The 20235-nt window shown below is 37.7% G+C and overlaps 1 protein-coding gene across 1 annotated transcript in view; it reads right to left on the bottom strand.

Moving 5' to 3' along the window:
- Positions 1 to 20235, bottom strand: part of rxfp1 (relaxin family peptide receptor 1) — a 76330-nt gene that overhangs the window by 3904 nt on the left and 52191 nt on the right. Inside the window, exons 4-15 of the mRNA XM_087852394.1 lie at positions 17200 to 17305; positions 14503 to 14574; positions 13717 to 13788; positions 12753 to 12824; positions 12544 to 12615; positions 12314 to 12382; positions 12115 to 12186; positions 11814 to 11885; positions 9997 to 10068; positions 8936 to 9007; positions 8261 to 8332; positions 5692 to 5921 (exon numbers count right to left, since the gene is read on the bottom strand). Coding sequence (XP_087708520.1) covers positions 5692 to 5921; positions 8261 to 8332; positions 8936 to 9007; positions 9997 to 10068; positions 11814 to 11885; positions 12115 to 12186; positions 12314 to 12382; positions 12544 to 12615; positions 12753 to 12824; positions 13717 to 13788; positions 14503 to 14574; positions 17200 to 17305 — 1053 coding nt within the window. The remainder of the gene's footprint in view (positions 1 to 5691; positions 5922 to 8260; positions 8333 to 8935; positions 9008 to 9996; positions 10069 to 11813; positions 11886 to 12114; positions 12187 to 12313; positions 12383 to 12543; positions 12616 to 12752; positions 12825 to 13716; positions 13789 to 14502; positions 14575 to 17199; positions 17306 to 20235) is intronic.

The raw sequence follows: 20235 nt of genomic DNA, 5'->3' as shown, positions 1-20235 counted from the left end.
ACACAGTATCAACTAATGGACGTGTCCAAAGTCAAATTGATTTTATCCAAAGTAAAGAAGGCCTTTTTCTGTGTGAAATGATGATTAGAGTAAAACCTTTGAAGAGGTTATGGCATTCTACATGCACTGGTAAAACTGCTTATTTACATTCAAAGCACGATCAAATGGAATTAGAGTGACCGGACTATAAGAAGATCAATAATAAGGGTCAGTAGACTGAGAGTTGGGGGAAAAAATGAACAGATACAGATTTTGCTATTGAAGAAAAAGCAAGACTCCAATCACCACAAATGCATTAGTATTAGTTCCTATGACAGTTGGGGGATATATTAACATTCACCAGCATTTCTCTGATTGGAAAAAGTGTTCTATTTGCAACAGCAACACTTCATTTATCAGAGACATCTTTTGGTTTTCCTGTTTTTTAGAAAAGAATTTATACAGCAGCAGAATGATGACCACAATACAAGCTTTCCGAGAGCTACGAAAGAAGAAACATCAACTGTCACGGATTTTGCTCTATAAGCCACCCACCTTCATCCCCACGGAACATTTGTGGGGGCATTTGAAGACTAAGAAAACCAAACCTTCTCGATAAAACAAGAAACATTTTGTGGATGTTGTGAGATGGTATAATATGGGATATGAAGTTTTGTACAAACCTGTAGATTCCAGGGTTCGAAATATTCATGTGATTACAAATGTAAATATAAGCTGCGGAGCCAATATTTTTTATGATAAAAAGTCTAAACAAATGAAAACTATAGGTATCATCACTAGACCTACTAGAGTTTGTAAATAAGAATACTTTGTTAATCCCAGAGGCAATGATGTGGTCACAGTTGCTCCAAGACAGTAAGAACAGTAACTAAATAAACTAAAGTAATTACTACAGTCTATATTACAATATTATAAAACATAACAAAATACCTCTTATGCAAATAGCTCAAATTATAAACATCCCAGTATATTACACAAATGAATTAGTTGACACTGAGGTGCCCTTCTTGTTAAGACTTCGAACCCTACTGTACATCATTTTTCTTTATATAAACGTTAGAAAAAGCAACATTTAAAGGCCAAACCTCAAATTTGTGTTGCTTAGTTAAGTTCGTTTTTCAGTGTGGAATTTGATTGTCACCCCTTGCGACAACTGATGAAAAATACACTTCACAGCCTTCACTCAAGAAGCAGTGGGTCTCTTTGTTAGGTTGCTGTAATGAGCCCATTACAGCTTGCTGCAAGTAAGGTGAGGAGGTAGACAATGCACTCAAAAACTTGTGCGTACCCCCTCAGGGCAGAAATTCTTGAGAGCATGTAACTTTCTCTTCAAAACTAACAAACTAACAAAAGGTTATGTCTGTGAAGGTTCTCAGTCATCCAGGTCATCGTAGTCAAAGGAGCTTGCCTTTCCTGGACTGCGCTGTGCACATTGAAGAGAATGGCAACCTCAACATCGAGGTTTACCGGAAGCCCACACACACGGACCAGTACCTCCTCTTTGACTCCCATCACCCTCTGGAACACAAACTTGGAGTAATTAGGACCCTACACCACCGGGCAGAACATGTTCCCTCTAAGCCTGAAGGGAAAAAGAAGGAACACACACGTAAAGGAAGCACTCAAAACGTGCGGCTATCCTAACTGGGCGTTCATAAAGTCAGCAAAGAGGCACAGAAAAGAAGATCAGACACCAGTGAGGGAGGATAAGAAAGACAGACGCAACAACATTGTTATCCCCTATGTAGCTGGTGTATCAGAAAAACTCAGGAGAGTTTTCTTCAAGCATGACATCCCGGTGCATTTCAGACCCAGCAACACACTCAGACAAAAACCCGAAAGACAAAACTCCAATGTGGTGTATGCTGTACAGTGCAGCGAGGAATGCCCAGACCTCTACATTGGAGAGACCAAACAGCCACTTCACAAGCGCATGGCACAACACAGAAGAGCCACCTCCACAGGACAAGACTCAGCAGTCAATCTGCATCTTAAGGACAAAGGACACTCTTTCGAGGATGCCAACGTTCACATTTTGGACAGAGAGGACAGATGGTTTGAAAGAGGAGTGAAAGAAGCATCTATGTCACTGTGAGCGACCATCTTTGAACAGAGGCGGTGGTTTACGACACCAACTGTCTGCCATCTATAATCCAGTTTTGAGTTCCCTCCCCAGACGCCTTAACGCCCACTCACACCCTGGGCCATCTGACCTCAGGAATTCGCATGATAAGGTGGGGCCAGGTTTCACAATGAATTCACCCGAAACCCTGGCTGATTGTGACCCACACCCATTTTCACACCTTGGCTCAGGCGATTAGAGGATCATCAGGGGGTCCTTTTGTCCCTCTGTGGGGGGAAACTCCCACCAGGTTTATATCTGGGACTCTCCACCATTTGACCTTAGAACTGAAGATGCTTCTTGGATGAGAGGTGAAACGTCTTCAAGCAACTTATAGCAGTCCAGACGCTTTTCTTTGCAAGCTCCTTTGACTAACAAAAGGTTAGAAGTTCAAAAAGGAAGCTGAGACGTTACACATCTGTCTTAAAAGACTGTTCAATGTGCAATCTCCATTTCTTGGAATAATTGGAATTTGATCTACAAAACATGACTATGCATCGTACACCAACCATTGTTTCATGCTTGAAACTCTTGGAGAGAAAAAGAACTGAAACTAAAAGATAACTACAAGCCCCATCTGTTATTTTCTTTTATACCTAGTTTCAATTCTATTTTCAAAGTTTTCACAATGTTTTTTTCTTAAATTAGTGATTTAATTCACAACTTATATCCTCTGATGAATTGCCCACTGCTTCATCAGTCATGGATTAATGTTTATTTCTTTGATAGTTTGGTGAATTCATTACTCAAATCCTCCTCCTTAGTCCTGTTAGTAATTCTTTTGATGCTGAATCAGACCAAAGCTCTTTAGAAGGCATTAACTGTGGACCTGGAATAAAATAACTAAAAACTGCTTTTAAGTTTTCTTTTGTATGTTTTTGGGTTTTTTTTATGTTATAATGTGTCATAGAAAGAAAATTAAACTTGCCGACTGTGAGATGGGGCTCCTATAAAGTCACTTAAAGATTATTTAAATGAATACTTTGGCTTTCTTAGGAAAAGGCAATGGCTGATACAAGCATAATTAATTCATGTCAAGTCTTGTTCCAGTTCTAAGTACGGATGACTCAACACTTTCATGTTTCTACTTTGTTATTGGTTCATTTCTTCCTTGACTCTTTCCGCTCCTTTAATAGCCATATTAAAAGCAATATGCAAACACATCCTGCTTGCATTACTCTTTTTAAACTCTTCAGCAAAAGTAGCAAAGAATAAGTCATATTTAAAATGCTTTACTTTTCTCATCATCATAAGCTTCATTTTTGGCTTTCTTTGGCCAAAAATCTACTTGCTAATGAAAACAGTTCTCATATGACATTCACACACCAGTGCACTTCACAAAAAGACTGGATTTACTTTTCCACTGTGTTTGAAACCACAAAACACGTGAACAGCTTTATACTAACAGCTCTGGCTTTGGCTCAGGACATCAGTTGCGACCGGTTACCGGTAAGGCGAGGAAGATAGGACAAAGACATGCTGTGGGAGAAAGCCAAAGATTAACAATAACTAAAGATTACATGTCACCTGATCCATTACTTGTCACCTGATCCAGCCGTTACTATATGCTTTATAAGTGAAGAAACTGGCATCATGGTGCCAGGACAACCACCTCCAGCTGAATGTCGGCAAGACCAAGGAGCTGGTGGTGGACTTCAGAAGGAGTCAGCACAGAGACTACAAGCCCATTATCATCAATGGAGCTCCAGTGGAGAGGGTGCAGTCCTTCAAGTATCTTGGTGTCCACATCTCCTCAGACCTGACATGGTCTGCCCACATTCAGGTCCAGACCAAAAAGGCTAGGCAGCGCCTGTATCACCTACGACAACTGAGGAAGTTCAGGGTCTCTCCAAAGATCCTCAGGATTTTCTATACAGGCGCTGTGGAGAGCATCCTCACACAGAACATGACATCGTGGTTTGGGAACAGCTGTGTGAAGGACCAAAAAGCTCTCCAGAGAGTGATCCGTACAGCAGAACACTGCTGCAGGATTGCTCTCCCCTGGCTTCAGGACACCTACACCAGGAGATGCCGGACTAGAGCAGCGCAGATACTGAAGGACCCATCCTGGCAACAAACTGTTCCAACTTCTGCAATCTGGTAGAAGGTTCCGCATCATCTGGGCAAGGACAGAGAGACTCAAGAGGAGCTTCTATCCCCAAGCTACCCGGGCCCTAAACACACACACCCGCCCTCTCACATCATCTATAATTGACTGAGACAGGACTCTCTTCCAGACACTCTAAACCCATCGGCACAATGTACATTCCAAATTCCTTTAATTTTAAATATGTTTATATTGTCTATTCTGTAAAATAGTCAGATGTCTATTCATATTAATGTACAGAATTCACCTGCTTGCTGCTACTACTGCACATTCACCCAATGTATATACTATATATATATATATATATATATATATATATATTGTTCTTCCTCTACCCCCCACCCCTCCATTTTTGCACATGTCGAGGAGCGTGTCAGGCTACATTTCACTGTGTGTTATACTTGTATAACTATGCATGTGACAAATAAAGAGCCTTGAAGCTGAAAAGAAAAGAGAGATTTAAATCTAATTTAAACCAAGTCGGATCCTCTTTAGCCTCCAGAACGGCTTTACTTTGTTGTGGCACAAACTCAACATGATGCTGGAAACATTCTTCAGGGTTTAGGCTGTACCAACATGATAGCATCATACCAGATTTGCTGCTGATTTGTTGGCTGCACATACATGATGCGGTTTCCCCATTCCAATCCCAAGGTGCTCTAACAGACTGAGATCGGGTAACTGTAGAGGCCATTTGAGAACAAGTGAACTTACTGTCATGTTCAAGAAACCAGTTTGAGATGTTTTGAGCTTTGTGACATAGTGTGTCATGGACTGTTATCCTTTTGTGAGTAGATAAAAGAAAATGCTAAACTGTGATCGTAAATGGGTCAGCATGATCAGCAACAATGATTTGTTGTGCACTTAGAAATGCACGATACCTTGGTTATAGCGAATGTCTATTTGAGTCAACCTGTCTACATGCCTACATGCCTTGAGCTGCTGCAATGTGATTGGTTGATTTGTGTTAACAAGCAGTTGAATAGCTGAACCCATCAAAGTGACTGGCGAGTGTAGTTCAGCTGTATCTCAGTCAAAACTGATTTTTGCCACTTAGTATGCATCATATATAAAATCAGTTTTATGACAAAAGTTAAGTTTGAATATATATTTACTATTTTTACATATCATGTTAATCATGTCTTATCTTAAGGACTTTTTATTTCTTTGGATGATGAGAATATCTTATCTAATCAACTGCCAGCTTTTTGCATTTAGTAGTATTCATGAGGATTGCCAGTGTATTTAATATTAAACCTTTATTATTGAAACATGGTGATAGGCACGGTGGAAACTAATTTCATGCTTTGTGCTGTCTTTGACATTCAAGGCTATCAGAAGGACACAGTGTTGGAAGAATATGTCAGTTGTAATCTAGAAACTGCAACAGCAAACAATAAAATCTTTGTAGCCAGTAAAAGTTATACGAGTTTTCCACTTTAAATGTAGTAACGTGACTTACAGCAGAGGGAGATGATGCACATGGCATGTAGTTTGTTCTCTGAGCGAATGTACGACCGCATGCAGATGACGAAGATATTGCCGAAGCAGGTGGTAGCAGACACAACCCAGACGAAGACCCTCAGCACAATATTGGCCAGTAGGTTCTCAAAGGATGAGATTCCATCAGTGTTGGGCTTACAACTACGCACATGAGGAGCATAGCCACAGTACTGGAATTTCTTGAAGTAGCTGTAATCATGCAAAAAAAAAAAAAGTGTAAGGTTAAGCAACAGACAAAAGGAGATTGTTTATTTGAACCAAAAAGGTTCCGGGTCAATCAAGGCAACAGGAAAATACCACACTGTAAATGTCTTTTCTTTTTATACATGCTGGCAGGTGCAGAAATAAGAGACAGGAATAAAACAAGAAGGGGTATTCTGGTGATCTGAAGTGCCAATTTTATATGGAAATAATAGCACCCGAAGCTGTGAGACTCTAAAGGTGGTGAACCTAATCAAGAAGCCAACTTAAATTAAAATGAGTGCTTTTATCTTTCTACCCAGGTGGAGACCTGCAAAAGTTTAACAGTAATCATTTTATCCAAAGAAAGAATTAAAGGGTTTGTTCAGCTGAATTATCTGCCCATCTCCCACCATCAACCCCTGTATAGAAATTGACATGTCATTTATGGTCCTTACTAGGGCTGGGCCATATCATACTGTTCACGGTAATACCGGTGTAATGTTGGGCAAAGATAAGAAAATGAAATATTGCGATAGAATATGGGTAAAACGCGCATGCGCAGTGCCTTTGTTTTCATACGCACAAGGCGGAAAAAGCGTGCTGACGACGGAGAATGAGAAGGGCGAAAGCAGATCGTTGAATGAAACGGATGAACCAGAATTGGTTTGTAAAAATGCTGCAACTTCAGTGGTGGAACTGGTTTAGCTTTCGTCCATCAGATACACAACAAAGAACTATTTTTTGGAAAATACGGCACACTTAAAATCAATCCTTTGATTTTTCTGAAAATCGACAGTGCCCCTTATAATCCCGTGTGCCTTATGTATGAATTCTGGTTGTGTTTACTGACCTCGAAACGATTTTATGTCGTACACGGCGCTCAAAAATCTGTCAAATGTTTTAGTACGACTTTGCTAAGCTACGAAGCCGCACCGCTTGATGGATTGTCGGAGCATTGCGGCTATCGTAGGCAGCAGCCTCGCGGAGTGATACGTACTGTGCTTCAACATAATATCAGCAGGGAATTTGCATTTGCCCTGTTAAATTTTTATATAACTTTAATGCACATAAAAAACAGCTGCTTGTTTAAGTGAAAATACATTGATATTTTTTTTGCACTAATAAAGTTGTGGAGTTGTAAAGTATTTTGTCTAGTGTCAGTTATATCGTCAGTTATATCGTTATCGCAAATTTTCAAATGTATATCGTGATAAATATTTTTGGTCATATTGCCCTGCTCTAGTGCTTACAGTAATTAAAAATGACATTTCAACAAATCAAACCATTTTCCAGCTTCCAATATTGCCCATAGCTAAATGTCAAAGTGAACATGCTACTGTCCTTACAATGTTAATCTGCTTACTATATGTTAATCAGTTATTTTATTGCTAAAGGATTAAAGGAATGGCATTAATTTACAGAGTAATGACAGTAGTCTCTATTTGGGAAGTCAGAGCATCCTCAGTGCTATTAGAATTCATCCAGGAAAATATGAATTGAGTGCAAAATTAATAATTGGCCAATATTAGTTTCACATTTCTCAAATGTCAAACACATGCTGGTGCTCGCTCTTCAAAACCAAAGTGGAATGACCTTTTTAGGACAATTAAATTGCGATCAAATCATGACGTTCAAAAATTAATTTAATTAATTTAATTAATTTAAAAAATTAAATGTTTTTTTTTTAAGTCCCTGCAATGCACATGTTTTATGGAAATGCACTCTTATAAAGAAACATTCCTTTTGAAAACAGTTCACTGCTTTACTTCTGGAGTTTTCTGAATAATAGGTGCAACAATTTCTTCAAATAGAGATGCAACTTTAAATTTATTTTTTAAATTTCTTTGTGAAATAAAAATGCTATTCCATTCATGTCTAAGATAGGGTGCTGGCATATTTCAAATTTTTTATGAATGAAGTAGCTTGAGCACTGCTGCTTTAAAATGCATTTTACTTGTGCAAAATAAGTTAGATTTGAATGCAGCTGACACTTACTAAAACTTGTATGAAGCACTATTACAAAGGGAACGTTAAAGAATCTCTGTGACTGTATCCAAGGGTGAAGAGGCATTCATCTTATCATGTTCTCTGTCTTGTTGCATCTCTTCAGGACTTACATGGATGTATCTTGAGTTGTTTTAGCAACAGAAAAGAAGGATTACACTAAGCTTGACTGAATCATCTCCTGGTTGGAAGAGGAGTCTGACAGTCTCAACAAGGCTAGCTCAAAGCTCATTACTAGGATAATATTTCTATGTGTGAGTAACACATTGTCTCTATGACAGTCCAGACTGAACAATAAGGATTTACTGTTTAAACATAGAGCATCACAATGGAGTACTTACATATGAGTCAAGTATTTGAGAGGTTCAAACATCCTTCGCTGAATGTTTCCAATTTCTATTCCTTCTATGCTCCTAGCAAATATAAAGATGATTTTGTCTTAGTTTGATGCCACACACAATACAGCATGCTGATTTGTTTTGTACACAAAAACGTGAAAACGTGTTTTCACCAAATTGTCTTCTTGGTAAATAGCCTTTCAAGGCCTAAATGGGGGACATTTCTACTAGAAAGAGACATTTTTAGTCTTCTGTTTATTTAGATTTTGACTTTTGTGAATTCAAGCTTGTGCGTATGAAGAAAAAGTATGACAATCACTTGCCGGAATGTCTCAAACAGCAATATGCAGAATATACTGAGGTTCTCAAAAATGGAAAAACATTAAAAAATGATAACCTTCTTCAAACTAGTCAAACTAATCAAATCAAAAACTGGAGCTGACCAAAGTAATTGGACAGGCACCAACATGAAAAATAAGATCAATAAGATAAGATCAATATGAAAGTAAAATAAATGAATTAGAATAAAAAAACAGTATATTTACATAAAAGGTTGATTTAAACCGAGTTTGTGTGGTTACTTGATATCAATTTATTGATTAACTCAGTTTTATTTAATGCTAAACATTGATTTTTTTAAATTTTAAAGTTATCAGGGATGCACCACCAAATACTTACAATGATTTTAACTTATATAACTTATCAAAGTGGTCAACTTGCAGCTCCATGATGGGATTGTATGATATATTCCTGCAGAAAAAAGGGGAAAATAAGCAACAATGAACAGCACACACACATAAATGATTAATGAAATTACAGTTCACTGTACATTATGCATGGGAGGACGGAAACAAAGCACAGCAATCTTCAGTGATGCAGTTTCATGAAAACAAATAGAACACTAGTGACATTTAAATATGTCTAGAAGCATTTTATGCATGTCAGCTGCCTCCCACATGTTTATCTTCCTGTCATACTGTCACATTACCTCCTGCTTCACATCTTAAAGGTGTGTCCTTCCTCTGTTCATTTTCTATCTTGTTATCCTCCCACCAGCATATTTATTAGTGGTTAGAGAATCAGTGTATTGACTGTCTGACTGGTATAGCAGGAAGATGCTATACCACAGTTTGACACTATTTTTGTAGTATTGATATTATCCTTTCTATTTATAATTTATTATAAGGGAATTGTCTTTTGCATTTTTTGAGCAATTTAGTTATTACCATTTTATCATTTTTCAATTAAAAGAAGGTAAATACTTCACTCTTTCATGTGTTTCATAGCTTCAGCTTCTAATAACTCTTCATAAAATTAATGCTTACATAACATGTACTTGCTCAATAAATTATGACTTGTCATTGTATATTAAACTAACCAGCCGTACATAACCCCTTCACAGAACATTAATTCAAAACTGATACAATCATATATTATTTTTGCAATTTGCAATTTTCCATCATTACACAAGTTCTAAAAATTAAAAGGTAGTACAACCCCCCCCCCCCCCCCCCCAGCAAAATTTACTACAGTTTTGTCAAAGTCTGTATACACACTTTTCATTGAAAATATACTTGTACAAACATGAAACTATGTGTAGTTTTTGCAAAATCACAAACTGTCAGTTTGTTGTCATTCTCTATGACTACAAAGATATAAATAGCCATAGAGAAGGCTATGGGAAATGTATCCGCATACAGAACTATGTGTCTGTGGGTATTTGTGTAAAGAGAACTCACAGCTGGAGCAAATCCTCAAGTAAGACAAAGAGATTCGGAGGGATTCCTGCCAGTCTGTTTCTGGATAGATCTCTGTGTGCACAGACAAATCCACATCAGTTCTCCAAAAATAAAGAACAATGAATAAATATTGATGTACAACACTGGGCATTTGATGGATGCATACAGATCTTCAAAGGAAGATCCACCCTCAGTAACTCTGTTAGGGGAGAGGGGGTGGATAGAATGACAGGCAAACTGAAAAACAGCAATAACAAAAAATGTAAAGTCCTTTGAATACTGACACTATGCTTATGGTAGGTTGTTGTAGCCACGATTTTCATTAGTGACCATCCACAGCAGGTTTCCCAGACTGCATTAATATAATACATTCACAGTTACCCTATTTTGAAGATTCAGTGTTACCACTGTGAATGTTGTGGTTGTATGGCTTTAATGCATTATATATTTAACCTACTATCCCTCTTCATCATTAAATGTAAATGTCTTTGTCCAAGTGGTTTCTTATGTGGCTCTGGGGCGATCGTGGCTCAAGAGTTGGGAGTTCGCCTTGTAATCGGAAGGTTACCGGCTCCGACAGTCTCGGTCGTTGTGTCCTTGGGCAAGACACTTCACCCGTTGCCTACTGGTGGTGGTTAGAGGGCCCGGTGGTGCCAGTGTCCAGCAGCCTCGCCTCTGTCAGTGCGCCCCAGGGTGGCTGTGGCTACAATGTAGCTGCCATCACCAGTGTGTGAATGGGTGGATGACTGGATGTTTGAACTCACAGTCTTTGAAGAGAATTAAAGACTAACTGATGTTAACCGTACACAGGAGGTTTCCCAGTCATGGATTAACTCTTTCTATCCACACTGCTACTGTAACAATACCAGATAAAAGTCAGTGATTTTGATTATTCATGATTTTGACATTGGTGTGGGGGCTTTATTTTGCTGTTTTCACTGCATTAAGTCATATAAAACCTACACTGGGTTTATATCTTCTGAACTTTACATATAATTAAATGTGCTATATAGATCAAATTTCCATTGTCAAAAAGTATTAGGAAGTTCCACATTTAAAGCCACTGACTGTTGCTTGTTAGAATTACAGCACAGACACAATAAAAATGTGAAGTTCATGTATCATCAACATGACTCTAAAATGCTCAATTATAACCGCTGGTCTCAATCAAATTTCCTTCTAAATCACTCAGTCCTATTCATGTGACACCTGTGCAAATTCCATAATGTATCAGAATACAAGTGAGACCTGAAGTGGTCTATGCAGATGTTAGTCAAGTAGATGGAGCAGCAAGGACGGCTGATTGTAATTAACTGCTGATTGTAAACTGGCTACAGGAGTGAATATTATCTTGAATGGTTGTTTGTCTCTATGAGACTGATAACCTGTCCCGGGTGCACCCTGCCTTTCCACAGGGGTTTTCTACAAACCCTTCAGCCTAAATGTTACTTTATTAGACACGTCCTTAAATGATGTCGGTTATTGCACTGAGCAGTGTTTGAAGTTTGTCCTTCTTAGACAGGAAGCTGCTGTATCTTAGATGTTACAGACGGTTTTAATGACGTCTAGGATAATCTTCGGAAGCGATTAAAGCATAGATCTGGCTATTTCAGTGCTTTTTTAATAGAACAGAGCATTTATAGTGTTTTTAAATGCTGTCGTTTCCTTCTGTTCTTTTGGAACTTCTTGAGTCATTAATCACAATGAATCTTCAAAATCCACATCTTACATGGCTTCAATTCAGCTTTTTTTGGCACAATCCTGAGAGTTTTGTTGAGTTTTTTTTAAGTTTGTTTGTGCAAAATATTTTTACTTACAATTCTCCAAGCTTTTGCAGGACTGAGAAAGCCTGTTCATGTACGTAGCTGATCCTATTTCGCTGCAGAACCCTGGAGACAGGCAACAGACACAGAAAGAATTATATGACTATTTTTCCTACCTTAATCCCATTTAATGAACTGCCAGAATTGATCCCACACATAGGATAGTACAGTTCATCAATTTGTATGAAACTAAGGTTGATTTGCAATCCTCTTACAGGAACTGCAGCAAAAGAAAAAATGTAAATGCAAAGACTGCACCTCAGCAATGTAATAAATTATGTAGATTTATACTTACAGAACTGTCAGCATGGTGCATGAGCTGAATGAGGCATTGCCAATCACTTCAATGAGATTTCCTTCCAGGTCCCTGCAACAACATATTATCAAATGAACACAGACAAATTCACCCAAACTGCTCACAAAGAACAGATTGATCGCAAATTGGCACTTGTATGTTAGGAGAAGTTTCGATTTTCTTTTGACATTCTACTTACAACCAATTTAGTCTGGGCATTTCTCGACAGATGTCATCCAGCTTTGTCAAAGAGTTGTTCAACAAAACCCTGTCAATCAGCAAGACAAAATGAAACAAGGTGGAAGGCTTTTCTCTTAAAGTTCAAAGAAAGAACACTCATTTGCTCGTAGCTGCCAAGGACTCTTAATAGCACCACTTTCGATGATCTGAAAGCCTTTGCAGCAGAAAAAAGTCAAAATAATGACTCACAATAGAACAAGGGAGTTCAGTCCTGAAAAGGTCGTGGGGAATATTTGATGGATGTTGTTATTTTCAAGAATCCTAGAGTAAAAACAAACAACAGTTTTGCACAAAACTGCATTCACTGACGTGCATACCTGAAAGTAATAAAAAAAAAAACCCACAAAGCAAGAAGAAGAAATAAAAGGTGATATGTGTTATAAAAGCTGGATACATACAACCACTCCAGTTTGTGCAGATCCCTGAACACCCAAGGCATTAAAACCGATATCCTGTTGTTGCTCAGATATCTACATACAGAAAGACAATGGAAGGTTACCTGCACCGGATGCTGATAACAATTTGTAAGTGGTGTTGACCTGCCAAAAGCAGTTCATCAATGGTCAGTTTATATAATCTATCCTCTTAAAGTGAATGTTCATATACAAGCATACCGTGTTAATAGGGCTGCTCAATTATGGCAAAAATGATAATCACGATTATTTTCACTGAAATTGAGATCTCGATTATTTGACGATATTTATTTAACAATAACAATGTATTGAATAATGACTTTAAAGATTGTCAAAAAATAATATAAAATAGTGTGCAAATACTGATAACAGTGCAAATGTTTGCAATATAAAAAAATAAATGAAAAATGTAAACATCTATGTTTAGTGAACTTTGCAGTGTTGCTCTGTGGTGCAGCTACGACACTGTAGCAAAGTTTACACACTGTGTCTACTTGATCCACGTCTGACTCCGCGAACCCATAATGTTTCCACACCACTGAAGTTTTTTTTTACCTCTCTTTTCAACCAACGGCAGTCACTCTCCTCTCCAAATAACTTCTGCCGAGCTTCTGTCCTCTTAATTGTTGTGACACGTGTTTGAAATGCAGAGAGGTGCGCTCGATTTTCCACACGGAGCAGCGCGAGAGTAAAGCACGAGGGAGGGGCTAATAATCGGCTCAGTCATTTTTAATGATCGTTGAAAGCCCAGATCGTAATCGTGATTAAAATTCGATTAATAGAGCAGCCCTACTTGTTAATGTCAAGAAGCAGGATGTGCTAGGTTGCCAAAAGTAACTACTGCAAGTGAACTAATGCTTTTCTGCGTTTTAAGAAAAGATAAGAAACCAATGCAACTCAGAGTGTGTAGTATCAAATTACATGTAAAGCAAAAATGTAACAAACTTACAGTCTTGTCAGGTTATACAGCCCTCTAAATGCATCAGGACTCACATCTTGAATCTTGTTGTGCTGGAGATATCTATCCATACATAAAGCACAAAATATTTTCTTTATTTTTACTTGATAGCTATAAGAAAAAAAAACAGACATACTAAGCCATAAAGCCCGAATGCCTTTGCTCAAGTGCACCTTTTGCGTAAATGAAATCATTCATATCAAATAATGATAATCTCTTCCAGGAATACTCCTTTATATTGCGCACTACGAGCTCCCCAAACCCCTGCTGACAGTTGTGTTTTGTCTTGTGTTTTCACACGCGGCAATTCATTCTAATGTTTGTTTATACGCATCTCAGGGAAGTTTTCAGTCCAGCAAAAGCTACCAACCAAATGGTTTCTGGCGAGGGATAAGACCTATTCTCATGTTGCCATTGTCAGTGTGACTGTGTGAGGTTGATAAAAAATACAAGTCGACAATGAATGAATTTGTATGCAAAGCAGAAAAAAACGTCTGTCAATGTTCCCAGCAGTCCTCTTAGCTTACACATACCAGCGTTATAGATGTGATGCTTATTTGTTGCATTTGCCAAGGTCAAGGTAGAGTGAAGATGCTTTACTCAATGAATAGTTTAGGGTTATAGCACCTGATCTATTGTGTGTGGAGCTTTTTTATTTTTAAAGAAAAAAACAAACAATATAAAAAACAGAAAAGAATATTTTGAAAAGAAAATAAGACTACAAATGCAATAAAAGAACATAAATAGCATGTAATCCACAATTAATGGAACACTCACAGTTTCTGCAGGCTCTGGTACTTAAAGAATATGTTCGCTCTAAGTTTCTGAAGCCCATTCCTTTGTAGGGACCTGCGAGACAGGGACATTTACATGTTTATTGCTTGAAACCAAAAGCAACACTCACCTTTGGACACTTGGAGAGCACGTTTCTTCTGACTATGATTAATGGGATTTTGTGGCTGTGAATCTTAAAAACGATTTAAAATGAAACATAACATCACTATGCTGATTCTATTTATTTATTACAAAGCAGGCATTTTTATTTACTCAGATTTTTGATATACATATTTTAATATGTATATCTTAACTGGATTATCCACATAAAATACATATAAAAAGACAAAAACTCCCTATAATGTCCAACTTACTTTTTCTGACTAAGCCAGTTACCAGAAACATTAATCTGTAAACATTACAAGCTACAGCTTAGCGGTCTTTTAAATTCTGCCAAGAGACCATATCAGGGTCAAGAGACCCTGAACTGACCAACTGATTCAGCTGCTGATTCCAAGCCTTTTAAAGGATTAAAGGATGATTAAAAGCTCATCTTCTCACACACTATTCTATCAAGCAGAAGTAGTCAGTTTTTTCACATTTGGGAAAACGCCTTACTATTAACGCAATCACCTTTGGTGCACCATTCTCTAACTTTGTTTACTTTAACTTTGTTTTTCTTGGATAGCTGGCAAGTAGAGACCGTCTTTTCCCAGAGGCTGTTTGTGCAAGCAGTTAATTATGACTCCTAGTTAGATTGTTTCATAGCCCTGTAGTGGGCAAGATAATTATAATGGGTTCATGAAAGGAAGCGAGGTGATGATTCATTAGAACAAAAAGTCAGTGTTATTTATTTGAACTGACAATCCATTAAAAGAAATGAAAACAAAACTAAACAAAATTACAAAATTACTTGATTACTAACAGGATTGGCCCTTACTTTGCCTTTAAAATTGCTTTTTTATTAAATTTTCATTGAGAGATAATGTTAAAGGCAACCCTTTATAGATTACTCTAATAAGTAAAACTGGGAGGTATGGCCTCCTCCCATATCTGCTCCAAGATTATATACATTGGTCTGGGCAGGTGTATTGTTTTTTTTTTTTTTTTTTTTTGAGCGGGGGGGGGGGGGGGGGGGGGGTTGTTTGTTTTGGGGGTTTTTTCCTCTCCCCCTCCTCTGTATATACTTATTTAGGTATATAAATATGTATGTATAGACATAGATATATGATTGTTTATATAATGGTAATTATATTTTATGTAAAAAGGACAGGGCAGCACGGTGGCACGGTGGTTAGCACTGTTGCCGCACAGCAAGAAGGTCCTGAGTTCAATTCCAACATCAGGCCGGGGTCTTTCTGTGTGGAGTTTGCATGTTCTCCCCGTGTTTGCGTGGGTTCGCTCCAGGTACTCCGGCTTCCTCCCACCGTCCAAAGACATGCAGCTTGTGGGGATAGGTTAATTGGATAATCCAAATTGCCATTAGGTGTGAATGTGCGAATGAATGTGAGTGCGAATGGTTGTCTGTCCCTGTGTGTTGGCCCTGCGACAGACTGGCGACCTGTCCAGGGTGTACCCTGCCTCTCGCCCTATGACAGCTGGGATAGGCTCCAGCGCCCCCCGCGACCCTGAAAAGGATAAGCGGAAGCGAATGGATGGATGGATGGATGGTAAAAAGGACGGGGAGAGGAAGGAAGGGAAGGGGAAAAAGAAAAAAAAATGCTTTTTTTTCATTGAATAGATTCAAGGAATTGCTGGAAATACTCTTCTGAGATTTTAGTTTTGAGAGACTTTGACAGCATCATCATTTAGCAGCTGCTAAAGACGCATTGATTGCACTTTCATAATGTATAACTCCAGGATCACTACAACCCAAAGATGCTCTTTTGGGCTGAGATCTGGCAAAAGGGCCCCTCCACATTATGGAAATATTACTAGTATTACATTATTAACATTTTTGTACTTTCTGTACCTTCTGACATTTGTAAATGACTGCAACACGTTTACTGCTAATATGCTCAGAATATACACTCACACCTTAAGATGTGCTGTATGTGTCATATATTTAGAAGCTGGTCCACTCAAAATAACTGTTGAACAGGGAATTCTATAAATGAGTGTGCTTGCGACCCATCCAGTCAGTCTGTGAGGACATGTGATTAATGAGCCTTTTATTATTTATTCCACATACATTATAGTTGTCTTAATGTCACATTTTCAAGGCTAAATTTGTAACATAGGTGTTGGGCTTATGGTAGCATAGTTGATCTGATTCTGGATGTTGTACATTGTACTGATCAAAAAGGCCATATTTTAAATATAAATAAAAATAAAAATAAATATTTTGTTTAAAGTAGTATGTTACTGAACTTAACTTTCATGTAAAGGATAAATTAAAAGAAAAAAAAAATTAAAAAACTTTTTTTGCCCAGAAAATGATTACTTCTACCACCATCTCGGAGAATTGTCCAACAGATTTGAGTTCTTTGAGTGCCATGTCTCAGGCAATAATTTTCACTTTTTACCTTTCAAGTTGTGGCAATGACAGGTATTCACAGTAGCAAGTGATGTTTGAAGTGGCAAATGTCTGCTACAAAAATTCTCGCAAGATGTGACAGTAATCGCTGCTGATGACTGTCTTTGTGGACATTGCTTGAGTTTGAAAGTATTGAAGAAAAACAGGGGTTATTTTCTACTCACATCATAGTGACATTCATTGCTACCACTGGGATATCTTGAAGATGAGCCCCGTCACAGTCGAGCTCCAGGTCCCGGCACAGGCAAAGCTCAGGAACCACACCAAGCACTAGAGCAATGGAGGAGAAAGGGGAAAGATAAACAAATGGTCAAAAGTGTCAATAGTGGAGCTGTTTTGAAGAACAACAACACAATCCTGCTGGAGGACTATGTAAGCCATGACGTTAAGCAGGAGAGAAAAAGAAAATGAAAGCAGAATTTCTTTAAAAGTGACTTTTGGGATGAACAGGTGGGCAATTATTAATAAAATACTTACTAAATATTCCCAGGATAAGCCAGTTGTGATTACCTTTGATTAAATTCCAATTTGAATATGAAAGATGTGATTAAATGAAGCAGATAAAATTGTCTAACCAGACTTTACCGGCTCCAATCAATTTAAATTATAGTTGGAGGACGTGTCAAAATGAGCCATAAAAGGAAGTTAATGAATAGCTTGCCTGTGAGAGAAAACACATTTTCAACCAGAGAGATGGTGAGAGAAAATTTTGAAATGGATTCTGTAGAAGTTGCAGCCTTAAGGGCTGAAGAATTAAGCCAAAGCAAAAGTGGCCTAAGTTGCAGTTCCTCAAGTGGCCATTTGGGACCCAATGTTCAGATCCACTCCAGAAATAAACATGTTTACATCCTGCTACAAATTGTTTTGGTCTAGACAGCTAACTGTCCCCCTTGAGATAACCACAGATGGGCTGATTTATTAGCATGCAGGTTTGACATCTTTGAGTAACACTTGCATGTAGATGCAGGCACCTAAGAGTCAGCTAAGAGGCACCTCAATTAATTTGAACCATTGAACGCTGAACCTTCTGTATGGTGTTTGTGCAATATGGAACAATTTTATCAAGTTACCCATCAAATAATCTAAGATAACCCATTGGTTTATCAATCCATAAACCAGTAGATGAGGTCACAGTAGCTACTGTATGCCCAACATTTATATAAAACATATTTGTCTTCTCCGTAAATCACCAAGTAAAGGAAGTGAGCAAATTAAGAGATGCAAGTTCACAGAGGGTGTCAAGTCTCTAACTGTGAAAAACTGTGGGAAATATGATATCCAGGCGTGTTTATATCTGTTTCAGGTAATGCAGTCTCCACACAGATAATGTTTTGTTCTGGTTTTCGTTACTTCAGTAGAAAGGAACCATCAGTTGATATTTACTGTTAGTCTTTATGCAGGTCATGACTCGTTCCATACAGCAGTTTCGTCAGATTTCTGTAACATTTTGGTTTTTTATTAATCAATAAACACCCAATTTCAAAGAAAACCCAACAAGAGTAATTTGTTTACTTCTGCTTTATAATTGCAGTAATTGTGACAATGTCTTTGAAAACAATTAGTCTAATTATGGTCCCCATATCCCTATGATACCTTGCCAATGGCTCTGCAAATTATTCAAGAAGAAATTGTAATAACTGATAAAAAATTGTGAACCACACTATCATTATTTTAATGTAGCTATGTGCTAGTTCAACAACAGATTGTTTTGCTGGTTAAGCTCATTGCTAGGTGTGTTACTAACACTTGAAGCAATGTTCTGGGTTGAAACATCAGATTCATGTGATGATATTCACAAGCCTTTTGGTCACACTGCTCACAATCCTGAAACTGAGTGGCAAATCTGATTTAAATAATTGTTCAAAAGAGGTTAGTTAAATTATTATGCAGCTAAAAAAAAAGACTTGTTATTGTGCTGCATTCTACAATTAGATACATAATTTGTTGGGCACATTTTTTAAAAAGCTTTGCAGCAGTGGATTTTAAATAATAAAGAAAAATAAAGTTCAGCTTTTATTAAAGGGGTTTTTACAAAAAATGCCCTAACTGTTTACAGCCATTTTTATAAATAGTCCTCTATTTTCAGACACTCAAAATTAAATACACAAAGGCACATACAAACATTTTAAACATGAGGATTGTTTTTAATGCTTCGATGAAAATCATTTGCTGTGAGTGACTGCTTAAAGTATAGAAGCCACAAACACCAACACATTAAAATTATAGGCAATTCTCTATAACCTTCCTTTTATCTTAAAATTCTTGAAAGAGTAGTTGTAAAACAGTAGAGCTCATCAGTAGAGAAACTGCATTAGTGAAGTCACAAATGATCTTCTTATAACCGCTGACAGTGGACTCATCTCTGTGCTTGTTCTACTAGACCTCAGTGCAGCGTTTGATACTGTTGACCATAATATTTTATCACAGAGCATGTTGTGGGTATTATAGGTACTGCACTGTAGTGGCTTAAATCATATGCATCTAATAGACTCCAGTTTGTTCATGTTCATGGGGAGTCTTCATACACTAAGGTTAATTATGGAGTTCCACAGGGTTCCGTGCTAGGACCAATTCTGTTTACATTAGACATGCTTCCCTTTGGCAGTATCATTAGAAAGCATAGCATACATTTTTCCTGCTATGCATTTATCTCTCTATGCAAATAGGTGACACACATGAATGAGTTAAACTGCAGGAAAAAACATAAAGACCTGGAAGGCCTCCAATTTCTTGCTTTTAAATTGAGAAAACTGAAGTTGGTGTACTCGGCCTTAAAAGTCTTAGAAATATGGTTTCTAACCAGATACTTATTCTGGGTGGTATTACCTTGGCTTTTGTAACACTGTGATGAAATTTGGAGTCATTTTTGACTATGTACTATAGCATAGTACTGTATGCTATAGTAGTACTGTAGTTTGCAGTCCTGTCTCAGAGGGATGCTGAAAGAGTTGTTCATGCATTTATTACTTAGACTGGATTATTGTAATTCACTATTATCAGGTTGTTGTAAAAACTCCCTGAAAAGCCTTGAGTTGATTGAGCAAGAGTAGCAACAGGGACTAGAAAGAGAAGGGTATTTCTTCCATATTGTCTACTCTACATTGGTTCCCTATTAAATTCAGAACTAAATTTAAAATCCTTCCCCTCACATACAAGATAATGAACAATCAGGCCCCATGTAATCTTAAAGACCTCACAGT

The sequence above is a fragment of the Neolamprologus brichardi genome, chromosome 2, assembly GCF_056152115.1.
Source record: "Neolamprologus brichardi isolate AB-2024 chromosome 2, ASM5615211v1, whole genome shotgun sequence".
Taxonomy (NCBI): Eukaryota; Metazoa; Chordata; class Actinopteri; order Cichliformes; family Cichlidae; genus Neolamprologus; species Neolamprologus brichardi.
This window is presented reverse-complemented; position numbering and strand designations above follow the sequence as displayed.